This window comes from Homarus americanus, unplaced genomic scaffold (assembly GCF_018991925.1).
Source record: "Homarus americanus isolate GMGI-L3 unplaced genomic scaffold, GMGI_Hamer_2.0 scaffold32871, whole genome shotgun sequence".
NCBI classification, from domain to species: Eukaryota; Metazoa; Arthropoda; class Malacostraca; order Decapoda; family Nephropidae; genus Homarus; species Homarus americanus.
The window spans coordinates 2,287,538-2,307,212 of NW_024748870.1; the positions used below are offsets into that span (position 1 = coordinate 2,287,538).

Consider the following 19,675-nt stretch of genomic DNA (forward strand, 5'->3'; position numbering starts at 1 on the left):
GTAGTAGATAATGACTAAAATTACGATGTTATTTACTTAGAATTTAGCAAAGCATTTGACAGAGTACCGCATCAGAGGCTTCTGAGAAAAATTAAGGCTCATGGTATCGAGGGGAAAGTTTTAAATTGGATAAAATCATGGCTCACCGATAGAACACAGAGGGTCAGCGTAGATGGTGTTAAATCTGAGTGGGGCCGTGTAACCAGTGGGGTTCCTCAGGGGTCAGTACTAGGCCCACTCTTGTTCATAATCTACATAAACGATCTAGATACTGGGATCAGCAGTGACATAAGCAAGTTTGCGGATGACACCAAAATAGGGCGGCAGATTAATTCAGGGCAGCATGCAAATGCATTACAGGAGGATCTGAATAAACTGCAGGGGTGGTCTGAAAAATGGCAAATGATATTCAACACCAGCAAGTGCAGCGTACTTAATATTGGAAGAACAAATACTGATAATGTATACAGCCTTAACAACATCAACCTAGAGAAGTCGACTTGTGAAAGAGAACTAGGGGTACTTGTAAGCCCGGTCCTGCGGCCTAGAAAACAGTGCGTTAATGTTCGAAATAAGGCAAACAGAGTATTGGGTTTTATATCTAGAAGTGTAAGTAACAAGAGTGCAGAGGTCTTATTGCAACTATATCTTGCGCTAGTCAGGCCGCACCTCGATTATGCGGTTCAGTTCTGGTGCCCCTATTATAGAATGGATATAAATTCACTAGAGTCGGTGCAGCGAAGAATGACGAAAATGATTCCGGGACTTAGAAACCTTCCATATCAGGATAGGTTAAAGAAACTAAACTTGCATTCCTAGAAAGACGAAGAGTGCGGGGAGATATGATAGAAGTATTTAAGTGGGTGAAAGGAATCAATAAAGGGGATATAGATAAAGTTCTTATAATATCCGAGCAGGATAGGACTCGGAGCAACGGATTTAAGTTGGATAAGTTTAGGTTTAGGAGGGAGATAGGAAGGAACTGGTTCACAAATAGGGTGGTGGACGAGTGGAACAAGCTTAGCAACTTTGTAGTAAGTGCTGGAAAGCTGGAAAGTTTTAAAAGGAGGCTAGATAGATTCATGGATGATAGTGAGTGGTAGTAACTCTCGACAGGAGCTGCCATGCACAGGCCAACCGGCCTATTGCAGACTCCTTATTTTCTTATGTTCTTATGTTATACAATGTACACAGACAGTACTAGTATACAATGTAATGTACAGCACAGGTATACAATGTACATGTACAGTACAGATATACAAACAATGTACATAGAGAGTACAGGTATACAATGTACGTAGACAGTGTAGATATACAATGTACACAAACAGTGCAGGTATACAATGTACTATAGTTGCCAGCAAAAGTCCTCCCACAGCATATTTACGAGCTTGCTACACAGGGCTGTGGGAGAACTTCTGCTGACAACTGTTCATATTACAGGTATACAAACAACGTACAAAGACAATGTAAGTATACAATGTACATAGACAGTGCAAGTATACAAACAATGTACATAACATTTTCGCCACTTCGTTTAAATAGAATCTCAAAATTTCATAAAAAAAAAGTTTCTGTTGATTTAAAACTGAGTTGTATCCCTTCCCCCGTAGTGACATGGAAAGATAAAAATACGAAATATTATAACCACAGAGATACCATACACCGTTGAAATAAACCTTCATCTATAAGCCTTTGTTTTTACCTGTTGATAAATGAATTGAGCGAAGTCTACCTTGAGATGTTTACTAAATACATATCATAATAAAAGACTGCCAAAGGTGCTGGGAATTACCTCAAATTATAAAAGAAATCTTATCATTGTTTACTTATTTTTGTGTAAATGTTAATAAAAGTTTTATTTTGTGAGTTGCCATAGAATTTCCTGCATAATTTATCATACGTAAAACATTATTGTAAATTTAAACAAACTAAACTTACGTTTCAACATCTGACATTGTAGAGTTCTGTCCGTGTACGTGGTTCTTGTAGTAGTTGCCGTGTACGTGGTCCTTGTAGCTATCCGTATGATGGTCCTTCGTAGCTCTTGTTAGCTTTATCGCAAAAGCTAACACAGCTGGACCTCTGTTGTCTTCTATGTTGGCATTAATTTGATCTTGTCAAATTTATATCAACACAGCCATAGAGCCCTGAGTGATGAAGCGTTAGCCAGGCAGTGTTACATCGTACACCGTGTGGGGACCAGACCTCTATTCCTCACAAACACTAATATAATCAACACGCGCCACAGGAGGCAGGTAAGGCTAGCCACGCTGCTCCGCCCACACAGGTGAACAAAACTAAACAGGTAGCAGACGCCAGCCCAGAGGTACTCCTGCTTCCTGCTCGGAGTCAGCTGCCAACATTTAGTATCGGTCCTTCCCAGTCATTATCCTACTGCTGCTCTCTGTTGACCAAGATGTTATTCTGTATTACAAAAACCCTCTTCATGTGTTATTCTAATATTCCTAAGTTACACAACACAATATACTATACACGTTTGTCTTAGATTAATATTCCTACGCAGTTTGGGCAACATCCACCCATTTTCTGAGATAATCCGTATTGTTTAGAGAATAAGGAACCAATCCTGACCTGCAAAGTCAAGAAAATTCGTTTTCGAACGAAAGTATCTGGGAAATCTACAGACTAGCGAGTTCTCGGGTGACGTCATACCACAGGAATCTCCTGGGCTTACACCTCCAGTGTGACCGAGGAAACGTTGTTTTTCCTCTTGTTTACTGATGTGATACAGTATAAAAGTAATTCACCGTATATGTATTAACTAGATATTTTTTCAAAGCCCAGATCATATTATTATCTTAATAGTTTCTGTACAGTAGTTTACTCGCTACGTTGAAGACGTTTCTAAATACAATTAATTTATTAAAGAAGTCGTCTTCATAGAAATTACAAGAACACCTGCTGCTGGTCATAGTAACTAAAGCTGCAAGCCAATACGAGCCCGCGAGACTCCCACCAATATTCGTATTGGCTGCCTGTGGAGTAGTGACGTCAGCGATGTGGTTACCTGGCCCCTGACTCATAGTAATGACGTCTATGCAAGTGATTGGGTGCAGTGGTAGGAGTACGCCATTCACTATGACGTCATTACATCGGAGTAACGCCATTGGCTAGAACTAAGGAGTGTCCACAGACATCCACGCACCTCAACCAACACCGGGAAATACGCCCTGTATGATCATTCAGTAGATGCAGGTTTTCCTTATGTCTCCATATATGACGGGATTAAAGTTTTTTCTTGGCCTAGTGAACTATAACAGTCAGATAAATACCTATGGAACATGCTATTGTCGGCAATCGATTTCTTCTGGGTTTCCACTTGGCTGCCAAATTTGCTGGCATTTCCTGAGATACTTTACCCACAGGATCACGAGACACAGCACAATGACCGGGTGTTGTTCACGTTCACCGTCTCTCAAGGAAAACAATGTTACTTATTGAATGTTTATATGTATGACACGCCGATAATAAAGCTTATCTTTCTTTTTAAAACGACAAGAATAAATAGTACGGCATCACAAGGTCTCGGGTTTGATTTCTGACCCGTAATGTATTGTTTAACATGTATTGAAGCCTCGTATATATAGAATGTTGTGTATACCAGTACTGTTCAAGTTTATACCCAAATGCCTCACTAAATTCAAGAATTAGTCAACCTTCTTACAGTCTTCAGGAGTCTGTTCATAAACTAGTTTAATTTTTGCGTTTTCTAGTAGACCCAAATATTAAAAAATATATTTACCTTATTTACCTCAAGCAACTAACGAGTCGATCAATGGCCAAGAGGATAAAGTCTTGACCAACCAAACCAGCGAGGTAAACAAATTCTACTCCTTATTTAAGATTTTATTCTCAGATTATGTGGTGATAAATGATTTTTATGACAAATAACTTGAAATTATCAGCCGCAGGTGTGACGTGTGATAACCATGAACATTATCCTACTGCTGGCAGCCGTTTACCCAACATAATCCAGCATGGCTGAGGTAGTTCTACACATCCTCAGCTTTCTTTATGGTTCGTATTCCGGATCACCTGAAGAATCTCCTTCCCAACTTATATCACATAAAGATTAGCCACCTTAACGCTAACCTAAGCTAACCTCATCCCCCAAATAGTGTTAGGGTGGTTAACCTAACTCGAATACGCTGAATAGCTTCAAACATAGGTTGGATGCTTATATGAGCAATAGGGGTTGGGTATAAACGGGACTGCCCAGTATGGGTCAATAGGCCCGCTGCAGTTTCCCCCATTCTTATGTTCTTATGAACGAAGCTGAGGTGGAGAGTCTTCATGTGGTCCCGTGTGCCTTTATTTTGTTTTCCGTCCTCTTTTAAATTTCACATCTAAATACAGTATATTGATCTGAATTTTCGTCAGACGTCATGATGATTATCTCGTATATATATATATATATATATATATATATATATATATATATATATATATATATATATATATATATATATATATATATATATATAAATACTAAGGTGCTCCATTGTTTCCCTTTTCCCCTGTGTGATTATATATATATATATATATATATATATATATATATATATATATATATATATATATATAAACCTGTAAACATAATTGTAATAAAATATTGATGTTCATCATACCCTATTCTAGATAAGAGGACTTCTATATCACTTGGTACCTTTAGCGTATCTTAGCTGAACATATCTTGTATTAAGTTTGAGTTTTTAAATCTATGAGGCGGATTCTTAGCTCTCTACTGAGTCTACTGTATAACATTAACGACTGGGTACTCTCTCTCCCTCCCCAACAGCAGTAGAAATGGTTGGAATTATAAGAGCATAAGAACATAAGAAAATAAGGAGTCTGCAATAGGCCGGTTGGCCTGTTCATGGCAGCTCCTGTCGAGAGTTACTACCACTCTCTATCATCCATGAATCTATCCAGTCTCCTTTTGAAATTTCCAGCGTTCCAGCACTTACTACAAAGTTGCTAAGCTTGTTCCACTCGTCCACCACCCTATTTGTGAACCAGTTCTTTCCTATCTCCCTCCTAAACCTAAACTTATCCAACTTAAATCCGTTGCTTCGAGTCCTAATCCTGCTCGGATATTATAAGAACTTTATCTATATCCCCTTTATAACTCCTGTCACCTCATGTATACATTATTAACATAATGGACACAACAGGGAGGAAAGGAACTCCTGTAGGCAACTGTAGTGTATATATAGTTATAATTACCCTATCTTAAGCTGCACTTATTTAAATACATGCCTTCATCTTGTAAAGCCTCTAGACTACTGGTTTCTTTTACCAATATACGCAAAGAAAAATCAAAACCCCCCTATGGCTAAGATAATTGAATAAAATAATGCAAATATAAAATCATCATATCTCTCATAAGTACATAATTTGTTAATAAGTTTTCTCACTGTGGGTTGCAAGTGAAGAACTAAATGCGTATGAAGTTTCTTTACATCCTGGGAAGGCAAATGTACAGCAGTTTATCAATGACTGTCAAACTCAACATACTGTAGATGCCCAAAACAGTTACAGTTTCCACTCATCGAAGTTATCGGGTATGAGATGGTGACAAGTGACTGTGTGGCTGGAAGTCTCTGATAGTAGTGGAGTTCACAATGTTGAAGGCCATTAGTTGTGGTCCTATTATAAAATTAGCAAGAAAAGTGTTTATTCCTTCCCAATTTTATTTGCTTTGGCGGGTGCTGAGAACTTTAAGGATAACCATTTGATTAAGCATTAAAACACAACGAACTTGTTAAATATATTTATTTTGTTGTGACAATTCGATGGAAATTAGCTCTAATAGATGTATCTCATTTACTATAACACCACTTAACAGTTTCTAGCCGTCTGGGGTTCCTTTAGGTATTTTATTCTAAAGCCAAGCGGTTTACCCTTTTTACTTCTACTACCACTCAATGGATTAATACTCACTGTATATGGTATAATTAACTATGCAGAGACTAAACTTGATTTAATCCTAAGCGAGATAACGTGACAGGATATGTGCATTTATTTCCAGTATACTTATATTGTGTAGGTTTATGTAGAACCATTGTGAACTTGTAGGGCTATTTAATGAATCTATCTATCACTTTATATGCATGCAAAACTGTATACATATAGACAACTAATTTTAATCCAGTTACTTAGAACATAAATATACTTAGGAATACCATGGTTTTATATATCGCCTTTAATTAATAATAATAAATAGATATTGGATGGTAAGTAATCTACTACAAAGTTGTAACAAAGGCGCCGCCACAAAGGGCGGAGGAAATTTGGATAAAATAGTAACATTTGCGTTGTACAGTACAAGAGGTATTCCCACTAACTAATGTATGCGTCATGGAAGAAAAGGATCATGAAGTTGGAGCAGAATCTGGCCACATTCGGCGAGCAGCTAAGTGATCCTATTCCCTTATACGACCATCTTGTAGTTGCCAAGTTTGTTTTTCTCTAATAACTTATACTACAGATTGTCGTCATGTGATAAGAATTCAGCTTTGGCGTTGTTTAGTCAAGAGGAATTGTTGTCTGTAGAGAAACGGTGGGAATGGTGAGCTTACAACAGCAAGAAGCTAGATGAACAGGAATAATGGCGGGGACAGACCATGGTGAAGTGTTGACCAAGTTTGACGAAATATTCGGGAAAGTTGTTGAGCATGAAGTCATCAAAATGGTACTTCAGTCTTGTGACTGGGAATCTAAACGTGCATCAGAACTGTTACTGGCAATGATAGATGAAAATGACCTGCCTGCTTATGTACGGAATGCGTTAGCTGCTGATTCTTTTGTGCAGGACAGTTGCAGGAAGTTTCATAGTAATTTCCCAGACAATGACAGTGAACTGCAAAAAGATTCTAAAGACCTGCTAAAGTTTAATGGTGATCATATTGACAAAAATTCAGATTATCAGTCTAATAAACTTGTAAGGCAGGAAACGAATGGTGATGAAGTAAATTTTGTGACACCACCTTTAGTTCCTGACATTGTTCACCATGAAAGTACTTACAATGGAATGACTGACATACATGAAGATTTTTTCAAAAGAAGTGAGAGAGAAATGTGTCCTGCATCACCCCACAGTAGTTATGGAGGCATGGAGAGCGAGTGTTCCTCACCCTCGCAGTCTCCACTCAAACTTGCTTCATTGGGAGTTGATTATGAGGTAAATCGAGAGCGAAATACTTCTCAGTGGGTCTTGGCACCAGAATTTGTGCCTAATGCCTTAACCCTAAATTCATCAGCCAACAGTAATGGCATATGGCCTCTAGGGATGTGCCGCAGCTTAGTGCAGGCTCCTCAGCTATCATCTCTGCACTCAACAGATAAACCCAAACCCAAAGAAAAAATTTGTAAAAAAAATGAAATTGTTAAGAAGATTTTACAAGGTCAGAAAGTTATGATTTTAATGAGGGGTTTACCTGGCTCTGGCAAAACAACATTGGCCAAGGAAATAAAAGGTAGGACTGGAGTTATTCTTTCCACGGATGACTTTTTTTGTGATAAACGCGGGAAGTATAATTACGACCCGTCCCGTATTAATGAAGCACATCAGTGGAATAAACACAGAGCTCTCCAGAAACTACAGGATGGCAAAACTCCAATAATAATTGACAACACAAACTTACAAATGTGGGAAATGAAGCCTTATGTTAAACTTGGCCTTCAGTATGGTTATGAAGTGGATATTTTAGATGCAGAAACTCCTTGGAAGCTGAATGCAAAAGAACTTGCTAGAAAAAATATACATGGTGTACCCAAGGGTAAAATTACAGAGATGAAAGGAAGATATGATAAAGATATAAAGATTGAACACATTATCACTTCCTTGCGGGGCTTTCAGGCATTTAATCAAAACAGCAGAAATGACAGAGAATTTTTTAGTTCTGACATACAGACAAAGGAAGATAAACCTACTGTTCCATCCCAAAGCATTAAAGTCAGACAACTGATTGACATTTCATTGTTAGATCCTCCTCAAGAAAATTGGATTTCTATTGACGATAGCGATGATGATGCTGATGTAGTAGTTGAAGGATATGATTCTGATTCTGAAGTGGAAGAGGAAGGTGTCATGAATTTAAGTTGTGTTTTTGATGGAGGAAAAATTGTACAGGAAGCTAGAAATAACAATGATACCTGTACATCTCCTGCCTTAAAGGAAAAAATGACAGATGAAGTACAAGCAGATGGTGAGGTAAAGCATGAAAAAGGAGGTAGTGAAGAAGGAATTGGCTCTCCTATTTGGATAGATGACAAACTTGATAAAATATTGAGCCACAGTAGAGATGATGACAAAATAGAACTTCCTGAGAACAAGAGTATGGGTCGCGAGCTAAAGGTAACTTGTGAACTGGAATGGGGAGACATATCAGATGAAGATAAAATAAAAATATTAATTGAAGAAGCAAATACTGATGTTGATATTGTACAAAATGAGACAGATTGGTTCAATTTGACTTCACAGGATACCGATGAAGAGGCAGTAAGTGACCAGAAGTTTAGTGATCTGGTCATGAGTTTTGGAACTATTGTAAAAGCAGAGATAGAGAAAAATGTTAGTGGGAGCACAGGAATAGATAAAAGCGTGGCAAGTGTTGATACAGTAGACACTCATGATGAAGATACAGCCATGTATGAATTATGTTGTAATGTGGAAGAGAAAACTGGCAAATCTCTCTCCATGCTTGTAACACAAGCAGGAGAAAATGAAGAGCACAATTTTTTGCTTGTGGATGGAAATCAAGATGAAGGGGGTGAAGCTGACAAAAGTTTATTCTCTATAATAAGTTTAACAGAAGCAACATCAAATTTAAAGATTAATGATACTGATGAGAATATTTCCAGTAGGATAACAAGAGATCCTGTTGAAGATCATACCAAACTTGATGCCTTGATTGATGGAAAAGATTCTGTACATACCAGTAATACTGAAGCATTACTTGTCACTGGAGAGATAGATATGTCAGAACAAGATCAGGTTGATTCCAGGCAGATGTGTGTTTCATCTAGCTCAGAGGTTGAATGTCAAGAAAAATTAGGAGACGAACCTTCAGAGTGCTGGAAAGAAGAGACTCGAGAAGACAAGAGTACTGAGATGTCTACAGAAGATAAAGTTTTGGAAACAGGCAACACAGAGTTTTATAATGAATATACGCCATCCACTATTAACAGAGATCCTCCACAGGACACTAGGGATCACCAGCCAGATGCAGATAGTTTAATGTCCTGGGATTGTGTGGATGTAACAGAAGGAGTAAGCTCTGGGGATTGGGATTCTTCTAAAAAAGTTGAGGTCAGTGACTTGGAGGCACAGTCCTCTAAGCCCAGTAGAACCAGACGTAAGCGAGCACCTGGAGATCCAACTAAATGGCTCGGTGATACAAATGAAAAGGCTGACATTATAGAAGATCCAACTATTGCTTCTTGGAATCCCGTTCAGAGTGGTACACCCTCATGGAACACTACTTCACCTCATTCCACCAGTCCATCAAAGAGAGGGACTAAAGAGTTACACTCTAACATTTCTCTAGAACTACAGCCTCATACTGGTGCAGTATCTAAGTTCAGGAAACGGCGACGACATACTCGAAGTCACTCGGCAGCCAGTACTAGTTCAAGTCATTCAGACGAGCAGGCAGCATCTGATGCAACAAATGCTTTGCTAAATGAAGAAAAGATCCTATGTGATGCCAAGAAGACTGTGCAAATTAAATCTTCCACTGCAGAAACTCAAACGCTGTCCATTGACTTTGAGGCTTTACAATTAGATAATAATCTCTATGAGTTGAAGGTACTGTATGGTCAACCAGATTATGTCACAAAGACAACCATTGAAGTTTTACCTGAAAATGGACCTTTAACCCGGGGAAAACTTTGCCTAGATAAAAGTAGCATGACAGAAAGCAACTTGGATGTCACCATGGTAGAATCCTTTCAAAATCTTGTTGCATTCTTTCCACACATTCCACAGGATGATCTTCGAGATGTATTAGAAAAATGCAAATATAATTTAGACTGGGCTATGAATGTGTTGCTGGACAGTGGGTATGAAATGTCAGATCCCACTGATACAAATATAAGTCCTGCAGAAATTAAGGAACTAGACTTAGACACAGAGTCAACAGGGGACACAGCAAGTACTGGAGAGGGTAGGAATGACCAGTCTTCATTTGCTGATGCTAGTGACATGTCTCTAGATATGCATTTGGAAGATAGATCTAAAAAAATAAGGCAGAGCCAGAAACTAAAAGATTTGGAAAATAAGAAGGCAATTGAAAATGCTTTTACTTTTCCAGAATCTGTGGATGACAGAGTAACAAGATTAACTGGTAGTGATTTCAATGATCTCAACATGAAAAAAGTTAAACAGATGAAAGCAAGGAAGAAACAAGGAGGAAAGAAAAATACACCAGACAAAAAGGTACAATCTTCAGGTAGCAGCACCAATGGTGAGGGTGGAGAAGGAGCCCAATATGTGACATTGGTAATGGACTCCCTGTTTGCCTCTCAGCTTATTAGAATGTTTGGTCCTGTGGGCTCTTGTGAAGTTAGTGGAGAGTTGTCGCTAGAAGACCGCAGTGTTATCCTCCCTCTAGAAATTTGTCTCATGATTCATAAAAACTGGGCATCTACCCTTGATGGCAAATTTGAGCATGAGGCAGAGGTCTTAGACACCCTTATCCGTGAAGATGAAATTCTTGCACGGCGTTTGCAGGAGGAAGAAAACTCCGAGGCAGGAACAAGAAATGGAAAGAAAACAGAGAAGATTGATGAAATATTCCAAAATGATCCACCCTCTGGATTACAAGAAATTATGGACCTAGAAAAAGCTCTTCAGCAAAGCCAAGTAGATACAGTTTCTGCAGACAGTCTTTCTATTTCCTCTTGTCTCAACTTACAGCGTTTGTATACGGAATATCCTCACGTTGATCCCGACGCACTGAAGGAGGAATTTACAAAAAGTGACTACAATTACAAGAATACAGTAGAAAGACTTTGTGATCAATATGGTTCAGAAAAGGGAACTCCCAAGACTGTGATAGCCCCTGAAGCGCTGTACAGGTTTGAGCAACAGATGATACAACAGGCACAGCAGAATAGTTTAGCTCAGCAAGAGGAAGAAGAGGAATTAGCCCTACAAGAGGATGAAGATGAGGGATTTCCAGATGATCCACAGGTATTTAAATTCTTTCTTATGTACAGGGTGTCTCAAAACGATGTATAGCCTCACACAACCTTATAGATTTTTGTGGAATTTGTGTGAATGTTTGTACAGTGCTCTCCCCAAGTACGTGGGTAATTGGTGCCAACAGAGCGGCAGTACTTGGGTACTGTACTGTAAACTAATGGGGAAAAATAATTGGTTCCGGGACCCCTCCAGATGCACACCATGAACCCAAAATTGGTCTTTCAAAGCACAGCTTCCTTATGGTCAGAGGACCACAGCCCTATTGTGATGAATACCTGGTGCCACTTAATGTGAGACACTTGCTGGTAGAATGTCCCGTCCCAGTTACTTGAGTTGTTTTGTGGCTGAGTGCTGGCAAGGAGGATGAATCCTTTTCCATCCCAAAGGTGTTCAGTTACAGAAGTTCAGCACCTGATGGTGGACTTGTAATTTTTTTATTGCAGTAAAGATACTTAACCAATTGTAATTTTAAATACAAGATTTTATATTACTGTACTGTATTTTAATTTTGAAATTTAAACTTAATAGGGTTTTATTTTATTTATACAGTATCATACAGAAGTTTTAGATTATAAATTTCATTTTTGGCATCAAATAGCCACAGGCTGAGATGTCAGATATTTTTACCCGATCATTCAATCGTCACCTACTGGGTGTATCACAGACACGTGGTATTGAATTCAATGCAGTCTCGCAGTATGAGGTTGCTTCTGTACCCCAGCTCTATTCAGTGATGGTAGGTCAATGCGAAAACTTTCAAAGCTGATCAAACAAAGATGCTGGAAGCTGTTTGTGATGAAATTTGCACACTGACAAAAGTTCCCTGTGAAAAGAAAGCTACTGCTTACATTACCGATGGAATGGCAATGACCCATTCTCTAAATGAATCACTATTCAAGACTTTTGATGACCTATCAGAGAACATACCGAAAAAGATCCTGCACATCCGAGAAGACGATCAACTTGTAGTTGACAGTCATAGTCTTTTTGGACCGATATGATAAGCCAAATTCAATAAAGCAGACAGAATGACAACACAGAGGAGCTGTTGGGATCACACCCACTCATCAAGTAACTGTCTCATGGAATGTCCCAAATTCCTGTCTTTTCTTGAAAGGACCAGCCAACAAAGCTGCCCTTGTTGCCTTTGTCAGTGGGTAAATCCATCATTCTTGCTGGGGTCTTTGCCAACGTGGAGACAGTGAAGTGTGAGGAGGTCTGGTGAGGTCCTGCTGGAACATGTTTTCTTTACATCTGAAGAAGCAGACACACAGGTTGTGCTGCGTGCCATTGACTTTGCCAAAACTCATCACAGGACTGTGGTGCGGTGTGATGACACAGACATTCTAGTTATCTTACTGCAATACTACGGCAAGGGGCTTCTCTTTCCTGTAGTATGCATGCTGGGCACTCTGGACAATCCATCACACGAGAACGGTACATACCTGTGTATACTATCGTAGAAAGGCTTCACAAACGGGTGTCAATGTTCCTCCCTGCTGTACATGCCCTCACTGGTTGTGACAGTACCAGTACATTCTTCAAGATTGTGAAACGCACTGCGTTCAGAACTCTGACTAAGCTTCCACAACAGACAGGCAAGCAACTATGTTACTCCCAACGGAAGATGCTTTCAAGCATTAGTTCTCCTGAGTCGTGTTACAGGCATCAGTCTGGTGTCAAAGTCACAAAGTGAAACCAGAAACTGTAGAGGGACTTATAACACCACTAATTTGCACCAGTACAGGTTGGTAACCTCACTCACCTGTACTGTACTGACAAAGACTGTCTTGTTTCAAGGAGGTGTTTTGTCTGCTGGCAGGTCTGCCTTACATTGAACAATGTGTTTGTGATGTACATTTAGATGCCCAGACAGCCCACAAAATCGTTTTGATTCTGATTTTGTTGATGATGACAGTGAAGTCTCTGAGTAAAATGTGTTATTCTGTTCTGTGTATGAAGTATTGTGATGTATCGAACAAAATATTTTTCCAAATTTTTTTCTTAGTAAGTATTCAATTTTGACATTTGCAAAGATAATAATGTGTGATTTAAATCCAGTCTTAGTTGTTCTTAAATGCAGTCTTGAAATAGGTCGAACCAATGAAAAACCTGTTTTTTAGTAACAAATCTTAAGAAAATATGTAAATTTTACACTTTGTCAAGTGGATAATATTCAGTATATAGTCTGTGTTTGTATTTCATCTTTAGCTAGCAACCTTGTATGGGGTAGTCCTAATGGGCTTGTGAAATGGTCCTGCCAGTGGAATAAATCACCACAACCATCATATCCCCACTTCTTACAACAAAACCTTACAGAAAAATGGGTTGTGTTTTGTTCTGAAGGGGGGGGGGGGGTTATCTCTTTAATAAGGCTCTTCTTCAAAAGGATTGCTACACTAAGTAAACAGTCAGGAAACAGGAAGTGGTGAGAGTGTGGAGGAAGTGTGTCATCCCTACTGACTCGATGCCTGCTTTTCTTTTGTCTAATGGCACATATTTTATCCCAAATGTTCAGGTTTTCGATGGCAGTGATCAAAAGTTATTCATTTTATTTGCTTATTTCTTTTATATTTGAATACACTTATATACCAGTATGCAGTACTTCTTTTTATTGATTTCCATGCTGTTCTTTGTACTAATTGTGCAGAGTATCAATCCTTCATATAATCTTTCTTTACCTCTCATCAGTACTGTATAGTGTATAGTATTCTTCATCTGGATTTGCTCACTTCTTCTGTTTCCCTGTAGCTACTGTACTATATATGGGCGACCTCAGTCAAATGTACAGGTGTCTTTCTTTCCAGATATTGTTACCTTACACTTCTCAGTATTCCAATTGTCTTCTATCATACTCACTGTTCAAGTCATTCATTCTCTGTTAAAATTACTGCATCATCCACATGTTACCAGACTCCATATCCCACCATCCAACTCCTCTCCTGTAGCAGCCACCTATACCTTCATTTCCTTTATCACTCCAGCAGTATACAATAATGGCTGCTCCTCTTATGTGAGGATGGCTTGCCTGGTCACCTCGGCATGAACGGTAGGACCCTTTGACAAGTATATATTAACTTAGGAGTGGACAATTCATAACTACACCTGCTAACTATTACCTCAAAACATGTTCTAAGAGTTGAGTAACATCCTGGTTTCCAATTATTTGACTAACACCAGATGATTTTATTCAGGAGTTAATGAATATATTTATGTTTGCAGGTATATCGGAATGAAGCTCAACTGCATTATAATCAGCGTCAAGAGGCGTTTAAAAAGGCACAAGAAGCATCTAGCCAGGGAATGAAGGCAGTGGCCGCTTATTATGCTCGTATAGGAAACTTGCACTCCACGAAGTTAATTGAGGCCAATCAGCGGGCATCTAAGAAAATTTTAGAAGCGACTAATGCAAACAGAAAGGATGCAAATAGTTTAGACTTACACCTTTTACATGTTCCTGAAGCAGTAAGTGCAACTCAAGCATTCCTGTCAGAGAGACAACGTGTACTAGCATCTCGGGGGATTGGACAAATGCAAGTCTCTTTGATAACAGGTCGAGGTGCTCATAGTGTTGGAGGACAGGCCAGATTAAAGCCAGCAATTAAAGAGTTTCTTCAGAAAAGTGGTTATTTGTTCCATGAAGTAAATAGGGGAATGTTTCTGGTCACATTGCAGTTGCAGCAGTCGTAGTATTAAGAAAATGTGGATTCATATATTGATAGCAATAACAGAGCTTAAATCAAGTATTTTCATTATCATCGTAGGTGATATTTTTGACCCAGAATAGTCGTAAAATCATAATTTAATGAAGTTCAAAGTTTTCAATGATGATCATATATAGTACAGTTTGACCTTCAGTATTAGGGAAGATTCATGTGGCCAGTAGTACAGATTTGGGTTTGTATGTGGGTGATAACAATTTGCTTTTATTTACTGGGATTTTAATATATGCTTGCATTTATTGTATTTCCCCCATAAGATTAAAACATTTCCCATTAATAACAAATACAGTATGCAATCAGCTGCATTAAGATATATGTTATGTACTGTAGGTAATGCCATACTACATAAATCTTCTCTTAACTGAAGGGACGTTTTGTGTTTGTCTTGATTTTTATAACCGTTTCATGAAAGTAAGTTGACGGAAGTGCAGATTATATTAAAATTTTGTGACTTTACAATACAGTATATTTATTATTATAATTATTATTATTATAATTATTATTATTATTATTATTATTATTATTATTATTATTATTATTATTATTATTATTATTATTATTATTATTATTATTATTATTATTATTATTATTAGAGCCAGTCTTTGCTTGCTAATGTAGATTGTGAGAGGTGAAATTTTGAAAGTAAAGAGTCCCATGGCAATTATGAATTGTGAAAGGTTAGAAATAGGAGTTGTCAAAGAGTTACAAGGAACATGTGAAGGAAATTGTTGTAATGTGAAAGAGCTGTGGTGCTATATTGTGATAATGTTTATATACTGTAGTTGATCACTGTTCACAGTAATTGGCTAAGGTTTAGTAATTTTTAATCTAAATAATATGGTTGTAGCTATGCCTCCCTTGTTATTTAGGTACAGTATGTAGCTAAAATCAATTGTACAGGTAATTGCTTTTATTTTTTAAATTATCATTTAAGAGTACAGTACAGTAATTTTTTAAAGAATATAACTCTTCCATTGTTTTATGTTGTAAAGCTACTGAGATAACAAGTAAATGTTGAGTTTCTGGTGCAACTGCTGTGGATTTTAGTATTTTTTTATTTTAAAGTACTGCTGACTTTGCTGTCCCTTATTATATTGAACTGTTGGTAAGGTTCAGAATTATTTAATTTTTTATTTGTACATATTTGGGTGTTAAAGGCAAGCATCAGGGGATTGAGAGATATGTAATAATTTTTGGAGGGAATTTCTTAAGAGATTGTCAGATACTATATTTGTTTTTAGATGAAATAATGTTTCTTGTCTGGTGCAGAAAAGACATGCAGTATGTATATTATCTGTGCAAAAAAAGTACAAACTTTCAAGAAAACTTGGAAATTAACTTTTGTTGTACAAATGTTATTGATAACAAATTTACACTTATTACCCTGAACCATTCAGCAGTTGTAACATTTTTTAATAAGATACTCATTAAGAGTACAATTATGTTACAGTATTTTTGTGAGAATAATTCTTAGGTTCCATCATAAACTTTTTTAAAACCAATTGGTAAACCTCGTTCAGCCAGACAACATGTGCTAAGGTCTTGTCTTGATGTGATAATAAAAAAGAAGAAAAAATACAGGGAGATGCAAAATTATACTCTGATAATGAGAAGAGTGAACAATAGATACACTAGCACAGTAGTCAGTACAGTAGTAATGTAAAGAAATGTACTCTACTGTATTGTAAAATTTGTAATGGCTCCTGAAGTGGGGAGAAAAACTTGCAATTTATCTGCTCTTTTAGTTATTGTAGAGCTTATCATTTGCAGCACCATCATCATACATTACTACACACATCAATTTAACATTACCTAAGCTTTAAAGTGTTTGTTTGTTTGACACGACATGAATTTTTGTATGGAAACTGGTTCGATGGATTTTCTATGATTGGTTAAACCATTCTGATATATTTTGGTAAAGCGCTGTCCAGCTGAACGAGATTTTCCTTGACTTTGTGATCTTTTATAAAATTTGTATCCCTTAAATATTGATTTCATGCAGTTTATTATTTCAGTCCCCCTCCCCCCTCCTTTATGCATCCTGATGGTCTTCATCACTAAAAAAATAGCATATGTGAGACAGTTGTTGGCAAACCATCACATCAACGTTCATCCCTGTAGTAATGTGATCATTTATTATTCTTCCAATCTTTTCCTATGTAATGCAGGGTGGCTGGGAACACACACACACACATATGCACACTTACTTTACTCTTCATTCACTTCATTCATTGAATATGACTCATTTAGACAGGGGAGTGTGGCAGCAAGGGAAACACAAGCAGACGTTAAGGAGGTTGCACTTGACACGTGTTTCTACCTTAGTTTAATTTAGGTTAGGTTATGTTATGGATACTACAAACCAAAACAAGAAGATTTCTGGGTTTCATACCTTATTGATGACCTGTTGTTGATCTGACTTGGATGGTAGTTTCTAGTCAACCCAATAATGATGAAACACAAACCTAATCTGAAAAACAATCTAATCTAAGTACTGTAATTGTAATCTAACCAAATCTATTGTAACAACTCAACCCATAGGTTAGGTTAGGATTTGTTTTGTTAGGTTAGGTTATATTAATGGCAGTGGTGGACGTGACACATCCTTAATAGAGGTTTGTTTTCTTCTCATGCTGACAAACTCTGACACATGATTCATTTTCCTTATAGAAACTTTGGGATGTTTCTTACGCCCTCAAAAAACTTAATATTTGTGCTCCATTCTTTCTCATAATAGGTAATATCTTTGTTAGCTGGACTCCTTCTTAACTGGAACTCTCCGAGAGCCGGAATTGAAAATTTCTTGGAAAATCATTCCCAGAGCCGGAATTTTCCAGAAAATTCCAGCTTTGGGAATGATTTTCTGATGGGCACATTTTCTGGAAAATTTTTAGAAAATTTTACTGGTACCCAGAAAATTCCAGGGATGGGTGGAGTTTTTTACTGGGTTTGAGAGAGGAAAATCAGGCGCATTTTGGGGAAATTCTGAGAAAATTTTTGTGTTACCCGGAAAATTCCGGGGATGAGGGATTTTTTTCCGGCTTTGAGATAGTTGTCTCGTTACCCGGAAATCTCTCATTCCCGGAAGTGCTCTGTACCAATTGTTCCGACTAACGAAGATATCACTTTATTTAGTATATACCTTCTGTTTAGCTTGCACACACACACACACACACACACACACACACACTGGCATGCCTCTATTTTCTCTACATTTGTTCATATGACCTTTCTATTTTTGCAGAACTGCACTCATATTTTCAGTCACTCTTGACATCTCCACACATTTCTGTTTGGTAATAGATTACAAGTTGGGGTAACATGTCCACACACCTCAGGACGAGAAAGAGGAGGTGTTTTAAGCCTCATGGTGATAACTTGCTTCTTTTCACCCCACATCCGTCCCTCATAGAAACCAGGCCTATAAGCCTGCCCAAATATCACAGTTCAGAGTATGTACAGTATTTGTAGGTTGTAAGTATGTACGTAATTTTTTATTCTAACCTCTTAAGTCTATACAATATATAAAAGAGACAGATTTCTACTAAGATGTAAGAACATTTTTGTAAAATCTTTTCAATTTAGTGCTAGGGTAGAAACATGCCTAGTTATCATAGGTAAAGAAAGGCTTGTGTGCTCTTTGTATGTCTTCATGGTTTTTATTTTCAATTTGGTTTCCTTTCCTGTTATAAGGACATAGGAATTATGAATGTGTCACTGCTTTATGATATACTGTCTGCTCTGATATGAAAAAAAGTTGTTTGAAGGCTAACTAAGATACCAATTGTTGAATGAGTATCAATTGATGTTCTTAACAAAAATTCTCTTTTATATGAGTAATTGTTGAGTTTGTTATTAAATTGACAACTTAGACAGTATTATTAGCAGTTGATGAATTCACCTGTTTACCTATTTACAGTACAGTATTCTCATGTATAGTTCTATATATTTTATTGGTTTGTTTCATTATTTGCATAATCAGTGTTTGGTAGATTTTTGATATGTGATCCAACACTGCCCCAAATAAGGAAAAGCTCTCAATAAAGTGGCTGGACTCTATAATTTATTGCTTATGTTATGCCTTGAATTATTTTGTAAATGTGGTGATAATGCACTCTCATTTTTATTTCTGTTGGAGTTCATTTTTGTTGACATGAAACTGGTAATCATTGTTCATTTTAATTGGATTGATGTAGTCATATCTTATACAATAGTGCTGCCTCTTAGAATGCTGTGTTATAGTGCTCTTCATCCAGGTTGTATTTTTCTATACTTATAGTGTATAAAGAAATAGTAGTTGTGTGTGGGCTGGTGCTACAGCAATAAGTTTCAAATTCTTTCTGTCTTTTTGTATTTACTAAACTGTGTGTCACTTTTTTGTACCTTTTTTGTGAAAATGTGAAATCCATATTATTTGGACAAAAGTCTGCAAGTGACAGGGCTGGTGCTGTGGTCAAGCAGTCAAGGAAAAACACTACCATAAATGTAAAATTGCAAATTATAAGGCATTTGGAGGCTTTAAGTTAGCTACATTGACAATTAGGACCATATTCATCCACTTGCTACCAAGACTAAACTACATGTTCAAGGAATATTTTACTGGAGAAGATGGAAAAACCTTAGAGTATCGAAGATCAAACCCAATCATGTGCCCCTAGTCCAGGAACATGAAGGCGAGGAATCACCAGTGGAGACATTCCAGGCAAGTTGTGGGTGGTTT

General features: G+C 37.5%; 1 protein-coding gene across 1 annotated transcript; it reads left to right on the forward strand.

Moving 5' to 3' along the window:
* Positions 1-6,481: 6,481 nt before the first annotated feature.
* Positions 6,482-19,014, forward strand: LOC121853211. Its single transcript, XM_042347203.1, has 2 exons — positions 6,482-11,221; positions 14,456-19,014. Exons 1-2 carry the CDS (start codon positions 6,635-6,637, stop codon positions 14,921-14,923), a joined length of 5,055 nt encoding a protein of 1,684 aa, XP_042203137.1. The 5' UTR covers positions 6,482-6,634; the 3' UTR covers positions 14,924-19,014.
* The last annotated feature ends 661 nt before the right edge of the window (positions 19,015-19,675 follow it).